This window comes from Oryx dammah, unplaced genomic scaffold (assembly GCF_014754425.2).
Source record: "Oryx dammah isolate SB20612 unplaced genomic scaffold, SCBI_Odam_1.1 HiC_scaffold_24, whole genome shotgun sequence".
NCBI classification, from domain to species: domain Eukaryota; kingdom Metazoa; phylum Chordata; class Mammalia; order Artiodactyla; family Bovidae; genus Oryx; species Oryx dammah.
The window spans coordinates 77376247-77394907 of record NW_024070208.1 but is presented as its reverse complement, the minus strand read 5'-3'; the positions used below and the strand labels follow the sequence as shown (position 1 = coordinate 77394907).

Genomic DNA, 18661 nt, shown 5'->3' with positions numbered 1-18661 from the left:
GGTAATTCTGAAGAGATGACCCTGTGAACCTTGCATACCAAAAAAACCCACTGGGAGTACACTTGCATCTTGGCTTAAGGTCAGAGTCCCAGGAAGTCGGCTTTTTGGCTCTACTCAACCATGAATAGACTGAGAACTTCCAGTGAAGTAGAAAGGGCTGGACAATAGCATTCCCAGGGCATAAAGCTAGCCCAGCACACATGACCGAGAACCCAGAAGGGTTACGACCGCTAGTCTTGTTACGTGGTACAAAATCCTAATATTTTTCTCTTCTTGCACTGACTTGAATTACTTCAGACTTTATTCTAATCTCTAAGGACCTGGCAGGGGGTGGAGGGTGGGAGAAAAGCACATAGGATTTCAAATATCTAAGCCTCTGTATGTTCATCAGAAAAGCTTTAAATGTTAAAAAACAGCCATATGTCTGGCTATTGGAGATTAGAGACTGAAATCTTTTCATGTGTATCTTCAGCTCAAACTTTTATATTTATTTCTGTTCTTGTGATACAGAGTATCTGTACTTAGCTTAAAAATAAAACAATAACTCCCCCCAAATCTCAGCTGTTTTTATGTGTTCTTTCATTCATTTTTCATTTACTGGAGTGAAATGTCCTTGCCCATAACCTCAAATCCACCAGCTTGATTGATTTCATGGGGTGTGTTGGAGACCCACCCTGCCGAGCAGAGAAGACAGACCACCTGTAAACTGGCACTAACAAAGCCACAGTAATTTCACACCGACCATCATATCCTATGTTCGTTCACCTTTTACGATTTATTTGTGAGCTCACCAGAGAACATTTCTTTATTTCTAAAAAGAGAATCACGTAAGCTTATGTTAGAGACACCATTATTAAAAACCATTGTTCGTTGGGTTTTTTTCAATGACTGCACCATGTATTAAGATGATAATAATTAAAGATGGTGTTATAGAAAGATAAGGAAAGCAGGCCTTGTCCTAATCAATTAGCACACAATGGCTGTGCCGTTCTCTAGGTCCACATGCTACATCTGGGAACATCCCTGCCTGGGGTGAGGTGCGGGCATGCATGCGTGCACGTGTGTGTGTGTGTGTGTGTGTGTGTGTTTCCCCTTGGGAAAGTCAGTGCTACATCAGATTATCTAGGGTCTTTGTTAGAGCAATAATCTACCAGAAATTGCCTTTGCTTTCCACATCCTCCTTTGAGGATAACATGCATTCTTCTGATTTTTCTTCATCGCTTTATACAACTTAATATTCAGGCTAGGGAAACTTGAAATCTCCTCCAGGTCAAACAACTGCTCAAATCTATCCACAAATTTATTTTCCTTCTCCAGCCTGAATTTCATGACCCAGAGGATGACGGTGGTTTCTTTGCACAGATGGTCGAAGGTAATGAGGAGTTCTTCGAGAAATGGATGAGCATAGACGACGTCGGCCGCCAGGATGTAGTCAAAGTTGGTGGAAGCCCTGGGGAAGTTCTCGTCTAGAGCTACACCCCAGGAGAGCTCTTTGACCTGAGGCAGATGCTTAGCTTTCATTTTGGTGTTTCGGGAAATATTATACTGCAGATTTCCAAGTAACTCAGGTAAATCTGTGGCAGTCACGTGTGCGCCTGGGAGACAAAGGACAGCAGGGAGAGAAACCTTCATGGGACGAAGTGAAGCCATCGGTTTGCGAGACGGTGCACTTTGCAGTTTGGCACGAAGGCTAGCCCCACGTCAAAGACACCGTACACACAGGAGGGAAAGCCCTTCAGAATGGATGCTAAGGCAGCCTGTGCCTCCCCTTCCTCACAATTAGGTTCTCCAGGTATTGAGGCTTTTACATCTGTTGCACTTTTCTGTTCTCCTGGGCTTTTATTTTTGGTCAGTTTTGTTTTGTTTTTCTTGCTGTTATTTTCTATTTATCTACTTAAAACATCAAAAGGAAGGGAAATTCAAAGGATTTTGGTATCCTCATTGGATCGGAACAATCAGATGTCACTTTTGAAAGATGAACGGGATCTTCCCTAAAAGAAACCTGAGCTCCAGTCATGTGAGACCGAATGAGTGTACGTAACACTGAGCACCCCATCACCGACCAGGAAGTGCTTAAGTGTGAGAAGGGGAGGCAGGAGAGATGACTTCTCAGTGTCACTACATTGAAAGTATCATGACACCCAGGTTCATGCCCATGGTTTCAGCTTGACCCCATGATAAGCCTGACTCTTACAACCTGCATTTGGGGCTTCCCAGGTGGCTCAGCAGATAAAGAATCCACCTGCCAATGTAGGAAGCGTAGATCCGATTCCTGGGTCAGGAAGATCCCCTGGAGGAGGATATGGCAGCCCACTCCAGTATTCTCACCTGGGAAATCCCATGGACAGAGGAGCCTGGCAGGCGGCAGTCCATGGGGTCGCAAAGACAGAGTGACTGAGCATGCGTGCACACACAGCCTGCATAGACAGCTCACACAGCCAAAGAGCATACACACAGGACAGAATGCTCAGATGAAAAACACATAAAGAAACCCATAGTTAAAACTGAATACTGGTGGTCATTTTCAGGAGAAAATTGTACACCAAAACTCAATAAAATTTGTCCCTTAACGTGAATTTAGGCAGTAGGAGAACCTGAAAACAATGTGTAAATAAGTCTAGAATTGTCTGAAATCTACATCATCGGACAAGGACAGACTCGGGTAAGGGATGAGAGAACAGATCTGGAGGGGAATACAGTTCACCCCAGACCAGTTTAGAACCCATTTCTCACCCATGATGGCAAATTTCTCTGGCTATTGACTCTATTTCTGGAAACTATTAAAACGAGAGGGAAATAAACATTTCATTGGTAGAATCACAGAGATAAAAATCTCTGCATTCTAGTGTGTGTGTATAGGGCTGGAGGTCTATCAAGTTCAACAAATCTTTTTAAGATCTCAAGATAAAGGATGACTCCTCCCTCCACTGTCCTTCACCCATAGGAATATAAACTATCTGACGGGGTCGAAAGAGGATGAGATGGTTGGATGGCGTCACCAACTCAATAAACATGAGTCTGAGTAAACTCTGGGAGTTGGTAATGGACAGGGAGGCCTGGCATGCTGCAGTCCATGACGTCGCAAAGAGTTGGACACAACTGAGTGACTGAACTAAGGCACTGGGGCTGACTATGAAGAGCTTTGTGTCTAGAGGCAATCACCACCACTGACCGAACCAAGCTTCCATCTTTTGATGTCTGTGTCAAGTCATACAAGCAGGCCAAAAGGACCGACTCTTTTTAATCAATGGACAACTTCCCAAAACACAAATTCTGCTCTTAGACGTGGAAGCTTTCAGGGTATAAATCCAATAGGACCTCTGACACTAGCCATACTAAGTGGAATGGTAACTTTCAAAGCAATGTCAAGACAAAGCGATTAAAAAAATAAAATATTTGGAGAGGGTTTCAAGGGTCCTATATTTGTCCAGTGTTTTAGAAAGTTGTAAATTGCTAAGTCTTGAACTCCTCTCAAGATTTTAGAGTGGTAGGTGTGCACTTCTGAAGATCAAGGAAATCAAGACGGATTTGGGCCGCGCACATCAGAGAAGGCAGATAAATTAAGGCTGTGAAATAGATAACAACAACAAAAAAGATTGAAGCAGGCTCAGACACACGTAGAGACCATCACACATTTAGTTGGAAAAGAAGATGCTGGTGAGAGAACAAGCGGTCGTAAAAGAAGAATGGAAATAACTGAGAAAATAAATTCAAGGACACATGCCTAAACTTAGAAGCAGACGTGATTCCTAACACTCTTTCTCTATTCTAACAGGTGCTTTTTCATGAAAGAAAATGACTTCAAAATCCAAAAGGAAGATACCAAGTGCATGGGGATGTTGAAATGGGGCTGAAATTTAAATAAAGAAGAGAGAGTCTGCAGCAGTCAGCTCTGCCTATGCCTCATATTTCCCATGTCCTCCAGCAGCCAGAATGCCAGGATATACATGCCGGCTGGAACACGCTTGAGACCTACATCCCAGAAGAAGAACTAATACAGCTTCCCAGAAAATTCGGAAAGAAACCAGTTAGGTGACTAACATCATTAGAGTTTCTTAATGAAGCCCATTCAAAGCATGAAGGGGTTGAAAACAGGCCCTGATTCATGCTGATGAAGAGCAGAAACCAACACAGTATTGTAAAGCAATTATCCTTCAACTGAAAATATATAAAAATTTTCAAAGTAAAACTAGAAATAAATAAATAAATATAGGAAAAAAACTAGAAAATATGCCTTAATATCAGGAATAAGAAGGCAAACAAGCCCAGGAAAAAAAAGCAGGGTGGGTACAGGGAATATATGTACAAAAGGAAAAATATGTAAAAAGACTCAATTATGAGGAACTGGGACCAACTTTCTCTCAGGAGAAGAATTTCAAAATAAACTATCATTTATATATTTTAAAAAAATAGGCCCAGGTTATAGTAAAATGAAAGTGAAAGTTGCTCAGTCGTGTTCAACTCTGTGACCTCATGGACTATACAGTCCATGGAATTCTCTAGGCATAGTAAATGGATAGCAAAAGCAACTAATGATATCAGATCATTGGATTTTCTGATCCTGCTTGATCTAAAGCAGCTACTTACCAAGTAAACTCGCCACAATGGAGACGAGCCCTGTTCCAGCTCCAATTTCAATCACATTTTTGTCAACCAGGTTATACTGCTTTACATTAGTTTCCAGAAAATAGCACAGAACAAGGGCCTATGAAAATGCAAAAAAAAGAAAAAACAGTGCTTAGTAAGTAATCACAGAAAGCAATATTAAACTCTATCAGACAAATACCCCACTAATGCTGTAATACATATATGAGCACATGTGAGAGTGGGCTTCCCAGGTGGCACAGTGGTAGAGAATCTGCCTGCCAATGCAGGAGCCATAGGAGATGTGGGTTCGATCCCTGGGTCGGGAAGATCCCCTGGAGGAGGAAATGGCAACTCACTCCAGTATTCTTGCCTGGGAAATCCCATGGACAGAGGAGCCGGCGGGCTACAGTCCATGGGGTCGCAAACAGTCAGACACAACTGAGCAGCTGAACACGCATGCCCATGTGAGTGTATGTGTGTATATATACACATCTCTCCACAGAAAATTATCCACAGAAGTACATTCTCCAATAGGTTCAACATTTAGGATAGAAAAAATCTTCGGGGATTGTTGGGGAGAGAAGAGAACTAAGAATATAGGAGTTCAGTTACTTAGGCTTGATTATCTTTAAAGGAAGCAACTTCTAATAGCGCTTCCCTGGTGGCTCAGAGGGTAAAGCGTCTGCCTGCAATTCAGGAGACTCGGGTTCGATCCCTGGTTCAGGAACATCCCCTGGAGAAGGAAATGGCAACCCACTCCAGTGTTCTTGCCTGGAGAATCCCATGGATGGAGGATGTCACAAAAAGTCGGACACGACTGAGCGACTTCAGTTTCACTTTCTAATAATAAGAGTCATTTTAAAGAACTATATGTTCAACTATATTGGGGCAGACAGTAGTGGGGGCTGCAGCCTTCATAGGACAATTGATAAATGAGTGTGGCCTTTTAGAATATTCTGCATGTTGAGACTGATACAGATTTCATTTTAATTGTTTAATGCAAATAAAGCCCAGTTAAATGGGAAACAAAAATGTGTACAATTCTAAACTTTTCTGACCTATAGTAACCAAAAACTAAATGTGTAAACAACAGTCTTTATTAACCCTACAAGTCAGAAATAGAATTGGTGGAAGCATTTTCCCAATTTCTTGATTTCTAAATTTTACTGTTGCTTGAGGTCACAAAACAGAACTATGGAACCTCTCTTCTCCTTCCAAATGGTATATAATAATAAACAAAATTGGATGAAAAAATAATTTAAATTATACCGATGGCCAAACAACAGCGCCGTAACAATCCGTGGCTTCACTGATCCGGATCTCATGACCAGCAAAATGAAACCCTTCCCAGGGGATGGTTGTTACAAACGCTGGAACAAAACATCTCCGCATGATCTCTGCAACCACTGTCCTGTCATCGTCGTCTTCCCCGCTCTCTGGAAGGAAAAGAAAAAGGCAGTGGTCGTGGTTGTAGCAGTAAAACCATGGCAAAGGAGAAGAACCTACTGGAAGTGCAGCATTTCCACTTATTCTAAGTTGCTTCTCACCAGTCATTGACTTCAGCTGCAACATAATGATAGTAAGGTAAACTATTTGAAAACAGCTCTTAACAGAAGCTGACATTTCATACATTGGGACAACATCTTTCTGATTTTTACTGAGGTTGAAATCAACTGCTAGTCCTTTCTGCAATGTTATATGAAATAAACAATTGATAGACTTTTTGAAAAAACAACATATTTTAAAGGCCAGCAACCAAAAAAATAAATAAATAAAGGCTACCAATCTAATTTATCTAGAACAAAAGAAAGACTGACGATAGAATCTAAGATTTCTACTATTCATATTAGCTTCACGGTGCAATTCCAGTTATTTCAACATAGCAGATCCTTTGTGACCTGCCTTAATCCAAACAAAAGACATGTGATACTATCCATCAATTACACTTGTATTATAGTATTATTACTTATTTTTTTATTATTGTTTGGGGGCAACTCATGACATCTTAACATTGACAATATCAGATAAGTTTCACTGGTAAGAATACAAAATGTTGCTTTCTGGAGAGCAATCTTTTGGTATTTTGTTAATTTATATATAAATATCCTACAAACCAGCAATTCTGCTCCCTCTTCTAAATTTTTACACAAGTCCTTAAGTGGATATGTGTGAAAATATTTGTCAAAGACCTACATCAAACACACTAGAAAGGTTGCCAGGAAGAAGCTGGAAAAGGAAAGGAAGTATGAAATGGGTCAAAAGGATGAATGAAATAAGATACAGACAGATACACATACAACAGGGGGATCTTGCTGAGATGATGGCATGACGTGAAGGGTATGACTAGCTCACACCTCTGCCCCGAGACCCAAAAACAAGTAAGTAAACAAACAGAAAACAAAAACATTTCCTAGAAATTTGGAGGAAGTACAAAAACTTCTCATTCTGGTCTTCATAGAAGAAGACAAGTTTCTCTTGGGAAATTTATTCCCCAAATCTCCAAAGTTAAAACCTTCACACTTTCCAACCGTGACATCATTCATACTTAAACAGATATGACACTCCAAAGTCAAATGTCATCCGATCCTTGAACGTCAGATGGAAAACACCGCGGCCGCCTCCTGGTCTCAGCTTGCACCTCATCCAGGAAACTCAAGTTCCTCTGGGGATGAACAACATGCCCAGCTTGTTCAGCCTCTTTGAATATTTCCATGGAGGGTGAACTTGTTCCTTCACAAGCAGCCCATTCGCAATTAGAAAATTTGATGATTCACAATTCTCCCTAACTCGAAACCAAATCTGATACCAGCAATTTTAAAATCTATTCTTCCTAAAAGTAAGGAAGCAATTTTCCTCAAAAATGAGCAAACTTTTACCATTAAAACAAGTCCCAAAATTTTAGGAAAGGGGAAACATGCAAAGGTTTAAAAAAAAAAAAATGAGGAGTTTGGCACCAGTCTTAAAAATTCTGGGCTCAAGGCCCCAGGAGATTTTGCAATTTCTCCATGGCATTGAGGCAAAAACAAGGGTGAGAGGCTGTCTTAAGTCGTTGAGTCCTAAGAGAAGACATACTGAGTTGGCCAAAAGGTTTTTCCATAGCATCTTATTGAAAACCTCGAACAAACTTTCTGAGCCACCCAATAGCTGCCAAACTCTGTCCTGTGAGCTCCAGTAACATCATTCCTTAGCATTCTGGGAGAACGTGGGAAGAAGGAGATGAAGTTTGCCCTTGTTGGAAGATTCCCTCAGGGGCCACAATCCAGCAGGAACTTGAGCCAAGACGATTTCCTGTCCTAAATTCTGTGATCCCGGAACAGACCCAGACAGAACCAAGCGCTCTCTGAAGGACTCTAACCTCTCCGTGTTCCACGGCGGGGCCACAACCCCACCCCCTCCACCAGCACTCACACTGGCCTTGGCAGAGATGCAGAGAAAACAAACGGGTGAAAAACGGAGAGTCCTAAGCAAGAGACACCTCTGCTAACATATTTCACTGTATTTCTCCTGAAACAACAGCATGCTCTCACATTCAGGAAGAGCTCCAGGAACCAAGTAATATTGGTAATAACGTTGCATTTGAACTTTAACTTTCATTTTGCTAGATTCACTTGCCTTGCTAAGATGGGAGGCTTGGGGGACAGCAGAGGGCTGCGGAAGTTCTTTAGAGGAAAGCTGAGAACTTTAATTGCTTCCTTGACCTTTAGTTGAATGTGCCCGCTTGGGCCTCCTTGCAAACTCCTTATAGATGCAGCACTTCTTTGACAAGTCACCTAAGGCATCGGGGATCAATAGACCTTAGAGCACATGAAATCCCAGGAGCACCCCCTAAGATTCCAGTCTTGGATATAAAAACTTTGCCGGTGAGTATTTACCGCTACCACACCGACATCTCCGACTTTGCACTTTCTTTCAGAGCTTAGTTGACCAGATCAGTGCTGCTGTCCTAAAAACTACAGTGCAAAAACAAATGTAAATAAATAGAGCTAGTCATTTTTTTTTCAAGAATGACCACATTTTTACTTCTATAAGGAACTGAGATTTAAAATATATATGTAAATATATTATGTAATTTTTAAAATGACTTACACCCCCCAAATTAAAGGGTCTTCCAAGAGATTGGAATTTCATGAAATTTCCAAAAAACTTCATGAAACAGCAACCACTAATAATTGCATGTTGTGGTGGTGGTGGTGGTTGTTTAGTTGTTCAGTCGTGTCTGACCCTTTGTGACCCATGAACTATATGCAGCTCGCCAGGCTCCTCTGTCCATGGGATTTCCCAGGCAGAAATACTGGAGTGGGTTGCCATTTCCTCTCCAGGGGATCTTCCCGACCCAGGGATCGAACCTGAGACTCCTGGGTTTCCTGCATTGCAGGCAGATCCTTTACCCAGGGATTAATTGCACATATAACCTAAAAGAACACAATTATATCACTGCACACGGTCATTTGAAATTAGTTATGCACCTAGGATGATCACATATCCTATAGCAAACACTGTCAGGCTAAAGAAAATTTAACTGACAGTGTTTTATATTAGTATTCTCCTTTGAATTTAAAGACTGTATGAATATTAGTCATTCCATAGAAAGGGACACATAAAAAATATTCCATAATTGATAGCAGGAAATCAAAATATACTGAATTTGGGTACTTAAAATTATTTGTCCAGATGTAATACATGGGATTTTAAGAGCAAATACATACACACAATTACATCCAGCTTAAAATTTCAGGAACTTCCCTGGTGGTCCGGTGGTTAAGATTCTGGGCTCCTAGTGCAGGAGTTCGATCCCTAGCCTGGGTTCGATCCCTGGTCAGGGAGCTACATCCCACAAGCAGCAACTTGGACCTGGCCTAGCCAAAAAAAAAAAAAAGAAACCAACTTTACTGTTTTTTAGCATTAATTTCTATTGAAAGATTTTGAGGTTTAAAAAAAAAATTTTTTTGGCCTCACCTTGAGACTTGCCTGGTGGCACAGACGGTAAAGCGTCCATCTACGATGTGGGAGACCCGGGTTCAATCCCTGGGTTGGGAAGATCCCTGGGAGAAGGAAATGGCAATCCACTCCAGTACTATTGCCTGGAAAATCCCATGGACAGAGGAGCCTGGTAGGCTACAGTCCATGGGGTCGCAAAGAGTCGGACAGGACTGAGCGACTTCACGTTCACGTTGAGACTTGTAGGGTTTTAGTTTCCTGACCAGGGATTGAACCCAGCCCGTGGCAGTGAAATCACCAAGCCTTAAACACTGGACCACCAGGGAACTCCCAGGGCTAATAATTTTAAGAACAGTTATTTATTTAAATTAAAAGACAGGAGCTTCCCAAGTGGCACTAGTGGTAAAGAACATACCTGCCAACACAGGAGACATAAGAGACACAGGTTCTATCTCTGGGTTGGGAAGATCCACTGGAGAAGGAAACAGCAACCCACTCCAGTGTTCTTGCCTGGAGAATTCCATGGACAGAGGAGCCTGGCGGGCTAGTCCATAGCGTCGCAAAGAGTCGGATAAGACTGAAGCAGTTTAGCATGGACTAGCACGCACTCAGTGTTTTAGCAATATCACCACCCATTTCAAGGCTGATGACAAGAGCCATTGAGCAGGAATCTAATGGAAAAGCTGCACTTTTACAGGGCATTCCTAACGTTGCCTTATTGTAATAAAAGGGGGAAATCGATGCTCCAAACATAATATGCAAAGAAGAGGTCTCCAAAGAGTTTGTTTGGCTATTTGTTGATTATGGGACTGAATCTTGAGAAGGTCAATGAATTAGTGGATATTCTTTGGTTTTTAGGAAAGATGTGAAGAACACTTTTCTCCAAAAGTTAATAGTCTTATCATACATCAGAATTCTAATTTACACTTCCAAAGAACAATTTTCTACACATAGTCCTTCCTTGCAATCTAGCACTCAGCCCCAGAACAAATAACTAAAACCAGAAAATGTTATACAGTATGTGGAATTTTGGCTTCCCTACATGAAAAGCAGAAAGCTTCTGATATCTATACCTGTGTGTTAGTCGCTCAGTCGTATCCAACTCTTTGCAACTCCATGGACCGTAGCCCAGCAGGCTACTCTGTCCATGGGATTCTCCAGGCAAGAATAGTGGAGTGGGTTGCCATTTCCTTCTCCAGGGGATCTTCCCAACCAAGGAATCGAACCCAGGTCTCCTGCATTGCAGGCAGATTCCTTACCATCTGAGCCCCCAGGGAAGTGCTATACCTGTAGTTAAAGCTATCTACCCTAATCTTAGAGTATTATTATTAATGAATTTAATATTGAAACAAATATTAAAACAAATTGTAAATAAAACATAATCAAGAAACCATTACAATTATGTTGCAATTTTAGGCTTATCTATCTTAATGCTTTTGATACAATAAAGGCTTAACACCATTTTCCTGCTATTAAATCTTTGCTGATCGTGAATAAATCTACCAGGTGCTCTTGTCCTCTGGAGAACGAAAGTGGTTTCAATTACAAAGTAAAAATTAGCAAGATTCTGCCACGTTACAATGATGATTTTCTTAAGAGGAAAATTCAACAGTGAATTGACTTTCAAGGCTGGATTGCAGGTTCTGTCTGCATTCTTCTCCTTTATACTTTTAAGGTCAATAACAGCAATAATAGATGGAAGGGTCAGATCACAGAAATACATGGGAAAAAAAAATTCTTTAACAGCTATGACAAGTGAATTTAAGCTTCCATTTGAGGGCTGTCATGAAGACCTGTCAGCAAAATTTAAAGTAAAAACCCTTCAACTAAATGAAAGAGACTGTCATTCAATAGAATCTTCTGTTCAAAGATGAATGTCATGTGCTTCTTAGAAATACCTGGAGAGTCTTTTTAAAAGATGTTAAAGATATTTTCAGATTAGTGAATGGTCACAGGCAAACCTGCAAATTAGAATTCTGAAAGGCTCAGCAATGTCAAGTTCTCAGGCCCTTATGTTAAAGCTGATTCTCTTATGCTGTTTTCATAAATGTTTTTTTTTTTTTTTGGTCTGGATGTCTGCTTAGTTTCAAGAATATATAGAGGCTGTAATTTTTTTTGCCAGAATGTATTTTTTAATTGGAGGATAATTGCTTTACAATGCTGTGTTAGTTTCTGCTGTACAACAATGTGAATCAGTTTTAAGTGTATATGTGTGGGGGGGGGGGGGGGCTTCCTAGGTGGTGCTAGTGGTAAAGAACCCTCCTGCCAATTCAAGAGACCTGGGTTCAAACCCTGGGTGGGGAAGATCCCCTGGAAAAGAGAATGGCAACCCACTCCAGTATTCTTGCCTGGAGAATCCCATGGACAGAGAAGCCTGGCAGATTACAGTTTATAGGGTCACTAAGAGTCGGACACAACTGAGCAACTTAGCACACACGTGTGTATATACACATATATGTCCCCTCTCTCTTGAACCTCCCTCCCACCCTACCCCCACTCCACCCAGCTGGGTCATCACAGAGCTGAGCTCCCAGTGTTGTACAAGAGGCTGTAACTTTCATTAAGTGGCTCAAATGGTAACTATCAATACATTTGCCAAAGAAAGAAAATTCACTTTTTACTGAGACTGCTCAGGTTGCAAGTCGGGGGGAAAAAAAATAAAAAAGAACCAAATGTAGTTGTACTCAGAGTGTGCTGCTGGAATAGTACCAATGTGGGATAAAAGAAATAACTTCAGACGAGCGATGGGAAGCCCCGCTGCTTGGCCGGATCAGGAGAAGCATCCTCAGGAGGAGACATCTGAGCTGCGGCAGAGGGAAGACGAGGGCTGCCAGGCAGGGAAGGGCGGACGGGAGGTCAGGGGAGACAGACGCAGCCCCGCCGGGGCGTGGAGGCAGGCTCGGCGAACCGGGAGGACCGCGAGCTGGTGTACAGGCTGGTGTCGAAAAAGAGACGGAAGAGGCAGGCGGGGATGACCCGAGGGCAGTGCTGGCCTTTCCTCTACAGGGTGAGGAGGAGCCAGTGACTATCATGAGGACGAGAACTGACCCCGTCGAATCTGACATTTGAGAATTTCCTTCCGGGGGCAGCAGCGGAGGCTACGTTAGAAGCGAACCGGAAGCCGTAATCATCTAGACAGAAGACGCCGGAGTCTGCAGTGAGGCAGCAAGCCTTGGGTCTAGGAGCCAAGTGTGACTTTGTGGGCTCCCGAGGCAGTGGTCGACTCCTCCCTGGAGGGCAGCAAGTGATGTTCAAACTTGACATTCAACCCTGAGTTTTGAAGATATCTGAGGCAGATTACCGTGTTCCATTATTCAATATGTGGAACATTGATTAGTCTTATCTAGCAGATATTTATCCAGATTACTTTTTAAACACGTAAAATGTGTTGATAGATGATTCTCCCATTAGTAACTGTGTACTCTGGTACTCCAATTAGTATATTAACGTTAACTCAGACTACAGTTTGGTATGTTTCTTAAACAGCAATAGAATTACTCAAAATTTCTTCTTCCTATATTAAGGCAGTATTGCTTATGATGGGAACTGCACTCAGCCGTGCCCAACTCTTTGCCACCCCATGACTATAGCCGGCCAGGCTCCTCTGTCCATGGGATTCTCAAGGCAAGAATACTGCAGTGGGTGGCCATTTCCTTCTCCAGGGGATCTTCCCGACCTGGGGATTGAACCCGCATCTCCTGTGTCTCCTGCCTTGGCAGGTGGGATTCTTTACCACCAGCACCACCTGGGATGGGAAGGCTCTTTGCAAACATCTCCCCCTGTAAATCTCGGGCATGTTTAGTCCCACCCTGGCATCTGCCTCTTGAAGGGACCAAACCGACGCAAGGCAGAACAGAGGACATCAGGTAGGCAGCTGGACGGGCAGCTTTGAGAGTCTGTGCGCAGGCATCACAGAGCCTCGGGTTAGGATGGACCTGATCCAAGGCTGTGCACCCTGAGAGCAGCCTTTATAGAATGTGGCTACTTGTGCTAACAGCTGGAGAGCAGCTGTTGACAAGGGTAGGCAACCTGAGATTTGGCTGTCAACGCAGATGTGGTTTTAGACGGCTTAGATTATAATGCAGCATTAGAGACCGTTCATTGTTGTTCAGTCACTAAGTCATGTCTGACTCTTGCGACCCCATGGACTGCAGTTCACTAGGCTCCTCTGTCCGTGGGATTTCCCAGGCAAGAATACTGGAGTTGGTAACATTTCTTTCTCCGGGGGATTTTCCTGACCCAGGGATCGAACCCACGTCTCCTTAGAAACCAAAGACGGGAATTTCCAGCATTCACTGTAGTCCTAACTAAGTGCTTCCTTGTATCTTCAGGCCAGTGTTGAGTTAGAAGCACTGGGCTATGGGCTTGCTCCATCCTTTCCAAGCACAAGATAACCAAGTATAAAAGAGCTAGATCAGGAAGAGCCAATACCCTTCAGTACTTGAGAACTGAGTGTTCTACTGCTTACTGAAAGCTTTTCCAACAAAATGCCATGTGACTCTGCCCCGTCGGCACACTCTTAATCCCCTCAGCACCATGCCTGTGAATGTATTTTGAAAGCTTCAGTCGGCTACGTGGATGATTATTACGGGCTGTGTTTGTTCACATTGGAAAATACTTTCATACTAGTTCTGTCTGCACCTTACCTTGAACTTCTTCCATATCTTTTGTAATTCGCCAAATTACCATACGCACAGTGGAAACCAGGCTTTGTTACTAATGGTAATGATAGTGATGAGATTTTATTCCTAAACTGCAGAGAAATCGCATCTTCATTCAAATCATCTAAATGGTTGGATTCTCTAAAGTGATTATGACTTTATGTGTTTAGATTTGTGAAAATTACTACAGTTAAACCATTCACGTTTAAGCCATGTAGGCTGCCAACACTGGGCATACACCCAGCTCTCTTGGCCTAATGATGCTCACCCAGGCAGAGGCCACCTGGTACGCCTAAAAAAGAGAGGAAAAAAAACAGGACTATGGTTGTTAGAAAATATCCAAAGTGTGTAGATAAAACAGAGCGAGAAAGAAATCTATATAATTAAGTTTGTACAACTGTTCTACAGAAATACGGTACCAATTCTTCTAGTCTATGTCAAGAGCCTATGTCTGCATGTTTTAATTTTTACTTATTTTGGATTGCATTGGGTCTTAGTCGCTGCAAGAAGGATCTTCGATTTCCATTGCAGCATGCAGGGTCTTTAGTTGCAGCGGGCAGGAGCTTCTAGCTGCGGCAGGTGGAATCTTTAGTGGCAGCACATGGGATCTACTTCCCTGACCAGGGAACGAACCTGGGGCCCTGCATTGATAGTGTGGAGTCTTAGCACTGGACTTACCAGGGGTCCCTATCTGCACTTTTTATCCCAAGGCAATGGGAACAGTTATATTACATAGTCTATGAAAAGTCATTCTTGATAGTTAGGATGATATTAAAAAAAAACAGTGGCTCAAATCCAAATAACTCCACTGGAGGTGGAATTTGACCTTAAATTCTCCTTACCACAAGAGGTCAAAAGAGGTCAAATTACACTATGTTTGCCTCTAATTAATACATCAGAGGGACCATAAACATAAGCTAGACATATTTTATAGTCTAAAATCAACTTTCATGGAAGCAGCTATAAAAACCATAAGACTATTTTTATCTCTCTTCCTATCTGAAAAAAAATAACTAAGAAATCACAATCATCAAGCGTCTGGGGAAAATTTTTATTCCACTTTTGCAGATTAAAAAAAAAACTCTATTAATACTTAGCAAGTCTATATACTTGATATATTACCTGTCAGAATTATCTCTAATGTATCATCAAGTATAGCAGGAGATAATAAACATTGTTAGAGATAGTTACAGGTGAGCAAACACAAGCACAGTTATATATGCAATTGATAAAAAGTCCCAGCTCTCTTTATGACATCAGTGAACACTGTAAAGGTTAGCATTTATATTGTTAGTTGTTTTGTCTTCTTAGCATTGATCAAATTACATGAAGAAACATAAAATAGTTTACCTTTTTGAACTTCTGGATCCATTAAGTGATTAGCTAATGGATGGCGATATAGTGATGCTTTCTTGATCATTTCTTGAAAACTAGACAAATAATACATTAAGATATCAAATGGTAATAATTAATTCAAAATGTGCTTTTTAGTGCTCTCATAGTTACCTAATAAAATTTAACACCAAATACAATAGAGAAAATTATATTAAAATATCTTATTAAGAAATCATGATTTTTTAAAAGAGCATTAAAACACAATCTATAAATCATGATTTTTTAAAAGAGCATTAAAACACAATCTATCCAGTACCAACTAAAATTCAGAGTCAGAAATTTTAGAAGTTCTTGGAAGAAGAAAACCCATTCTTCACCAGAGCCACCTCAGCTATCACAAAGAAAGCCATCATCTTCATACAAACTAGTCAGAGAGCAATCCTAAAACTTAAGAGGTGATTAAAACATTGGGAGAGAAACGGTTCCACTCAGTGTAGTGAATACCATTAATCCAAAACAAACCTCCCTACATAGCAACAGATGCAAAGATCCTGTCACCCATGATCATCAGCCTGTACCCAAGGTCAAATAGCCCAACCACCAAACACTTTCTTTTTTGAGTAGCTTCTTCTTTAAAAAAAAAAATCCATACCATCTCAGCAGATATTTAAAAGGAAAGGAATTCAAGTATTGTATGCCTCTCAAACAAAGCATATCTTGTGAATGAATGAGCTTAAGTAAGCTGTAGTTCCAACTTTGGAAAACAACGATTTGACATTTCAAGCATCAGTTTTTGAATCCTTTAATAATCACTGTACTACCATGAATTAACATTCACTCCTTTTCTACCTGGCTCCTAAAACGCGTCACAGCCACCACATCTTTCTTTAAAATATGCCTCAGTAAATAAGGAGACAGATTGTTTTCCTTACAGTTTACAAAGGAGGAAAATCAAAGGTTATATTACACCCCTAAGGTCACAGGGCTCAACAATAGCGAAAGTGGTCACCTGGTTTGTTCCCAATTTAGTTTCTCTTCCATTAAAGGGACGCGGTCTTTACGACACCTGTCCGCCGGCAGGTCAACATTTATTAAACGTGAAGTCTGGACATACCTATGTACACGAGTTAGCTGAGTTTCTAGAAGGTTAAAAAGGATCATCCACAACTTTGTCTTTGCTGCTGAGACCCTCTGATGGTGCCCGAAAGGCGAGCACCCAAGCTCGGCAGTTGACTACTGTATGCGCTGGCAGCGGGTCTAAGCCTGACAGCTGCGTCTGCACAGCCTCTGAGATTCAGCAGCGAGGCTGGGACACCCATAAATAAGGGATCGGAGAAAGTAAGTAGGCACATTCCATGTGGGCGTCTCGTGCCCAGAGTGAGAGCCAGCGGGAAGGTTTCAACTCCTCCTGCAAATGAGTGAAGGCAATTCGGGCTAAGTGATAACTTTTCACTTGGATGCCAAGAATTATTTAAGTGTCCCCAGCTCTGACGTCCTGTGAAACAGAGGCTGCATGCTTTCCGTGTCACCTTGTCCGGATGCGAAGGCCATTTTTAGCCTCAGACAACTGCCCCAGAAGGTTTGGGAGTGCGTGTGCTGCAGCGCTCTGACCGCAGGGATTAGGTTACTGCAGTTCCTTCCTACTGGGAGTGAAGAGGCAGGCGGAGGGCATTTGTAGCCTGTACACCTGCTCACGTGCATGTAGGACTGTATTGGAAATAGCCTGAATAAGAAGTTATTAACAGGTAATGAAACCCAGCAATATTGTAAAGTTAAACTTAGGAGTGCGGGTACAGCCTCTAAGAAATACTTCACATATTATGATGGATGGAGCTCACGATAGTGGATAGGCCAGGACTAGTGGTCTGGGAGCCTGATTTTAGTCACTCCTGTCAATTAATTGTCCTGTGCTTTTAGACACTGACTTAGCGTGTTTCTTGGCTTCCTCATCTGTAAAACAGAGATATAAAAGGCACATAATATCTATGAGATGAATATGGTAGACAAAAAAACATTCTGGAAACTGCAAAATCTTAAATGATGAAAACAATTATCCACAAGCAGTTAATCCTGGACAGAGAACACGCTTTTTTTTTTTTTGGATCTTTTTAAAACAAGAATGAAGAATTATTCGGTGAATAAAAACCACCTGTCTTTTCCCACGTTATTTTCTAGTTTACTTTTTAATTGAAGGATAATTACTTTACAGAATTTTGTTGTTTTCTATCAGACATCAACATGAATCAGCCATAGGTGTACATATGTCCCCTCCCTCCTGAACCGCCCTCCCATCTCCCGCCCCATCCCACCCTAGGTTGATACAGAGCGCCTGAGTTCCCTGAGACATACAGCAAATTCCCGTTAGCTATTTTACAGATGAGAATGTGAGTTTCTATGATACTCTCTTGATACATCTCACCCTCTCCTCCCCTCTCTCTGTGTCCATCAGTTTGTTCTCTATGTCTGTTTCTCTATTGCTGCCTTGCAAATGAATTCATCAGTATCATCTAGATTCCATACATATGTTAGTACATAATATTTATCTTTCTCTTTCTGACGTACTTCACTCTGTATAATAAGCTCTAGGTTCATCCACCTCATTAGAACTGACTCAAATGTGTTCCTTTTTATGGCTGAGTAATACTCCATCCCCACAAGTTATTTTAAAAAATCAAGAAACCTCAGTTTAGACAGGCAGAATGTCTAAATCATCTGAACAGACACAATGACAATGATTATTTTGGTTATATTGAACTGTTTTGGAAAAAAGAAGTACAGAGAGACTTCTGCCTCCAGCTCTAAGTAGCTTATAGCAACACAACACTGACTCTTTACTCAAGATGATTTGCTTAGGAAGATGTTTAGGGCAAGAGGCTAACTTTCCAAGCATAAAGTGGCTAAAAACAGAACAAGATTCAAAAGAAGAAATATCCCACTTGGTACCTGTGGAAAACTACTTTTTAGGGATGGAGGAAAACTAGCAGATGTAGACTGACAAACTGCAAACCAGCTCTGAATCCACTCAGTCCTGGTTAAAGTAAGGTGACCTTCCCCTCTGCTTCCCGCCAGAATACCTTCTGGAAACCTCTCCAGAGGAAGACTCACAACATGGACAGTTTTTATACACAATGTCCAGCATT

The 18661-nt window shown here is 41.6% G+C and overlaps 1 protein-coding gene across 10 annotated transcripts; it reads right to left on the bottom strand.

Annotated features, from left to right (window-relative positions):
• Nucleotides 1–463: 463 nt before the first annotated feature.
• On the bottom strand, nucleotides 464–16953 carry LOC120883360 (protein-lysine methyltransferase METTL21E). Of its 10 annotated transcripts, none has more exons than XM_040267436.1 (5): nucleotides 16531–16953; nucleotides 15537–15616; nucleotides 5857–6023; nucleotides 4588–4705; nucleotides 464–1595 (listed from the first exon to the last, which is right to left on the bottom strand). In XM_040267436.1, exons 1-5 carry the CDS (start codon nucleotides 16680–16682, stop codon nucleotides 1135–1137), a joined length of 978 nt encoding a protein of 325 aa, XP_040123370.1. In that variant the 5' UTR covers nucleotides 16683–16953; the 3' UTR covers nucleotides 464–1134. The 10 variants fall into 10 exon arrangements, with proteins under 10 accessions (XP_040123370.1, XP_040123373.1, XP_040123377.1 ...); XM_040267439.1 differs by lacking the exon at nucleotides 16531–16953 and adding an exon at nucleotides 16371–16516; XM_040267443.1 differs by lacking the exon at nucleotides 16531–16953 and adding an exon at nucleotides 16044–16333.
• Between the last annotated feature and the right edge of the window lie 1708 nt (nucleotides 16954–18661).

Bases quoted from the DNA above. Each gene is read 5' to 3' on its own strand.
- LOC120883360 (XM_040267436.1), bottom strand. From the start codon at position 16,682: ATGATCCTTTTTAACCTTCTAGAAACTCAGCTAACTCGTGTACATAGG. The intron at 15,617-16,530 runs GTGACCACTTTC...TTATTTGTCTAG, and splicing joins CTAAATTGGGAACAAACCAG to TTTTCAAGAAATGATCAAGA. The intron at 1,596-4,587 runs GTAAGTAGCTGC...TTTGTCTCCCAG, and splicing joins CATTGTGGCGAGTTTACTTG to GCGCACACGTGACTGCCACA.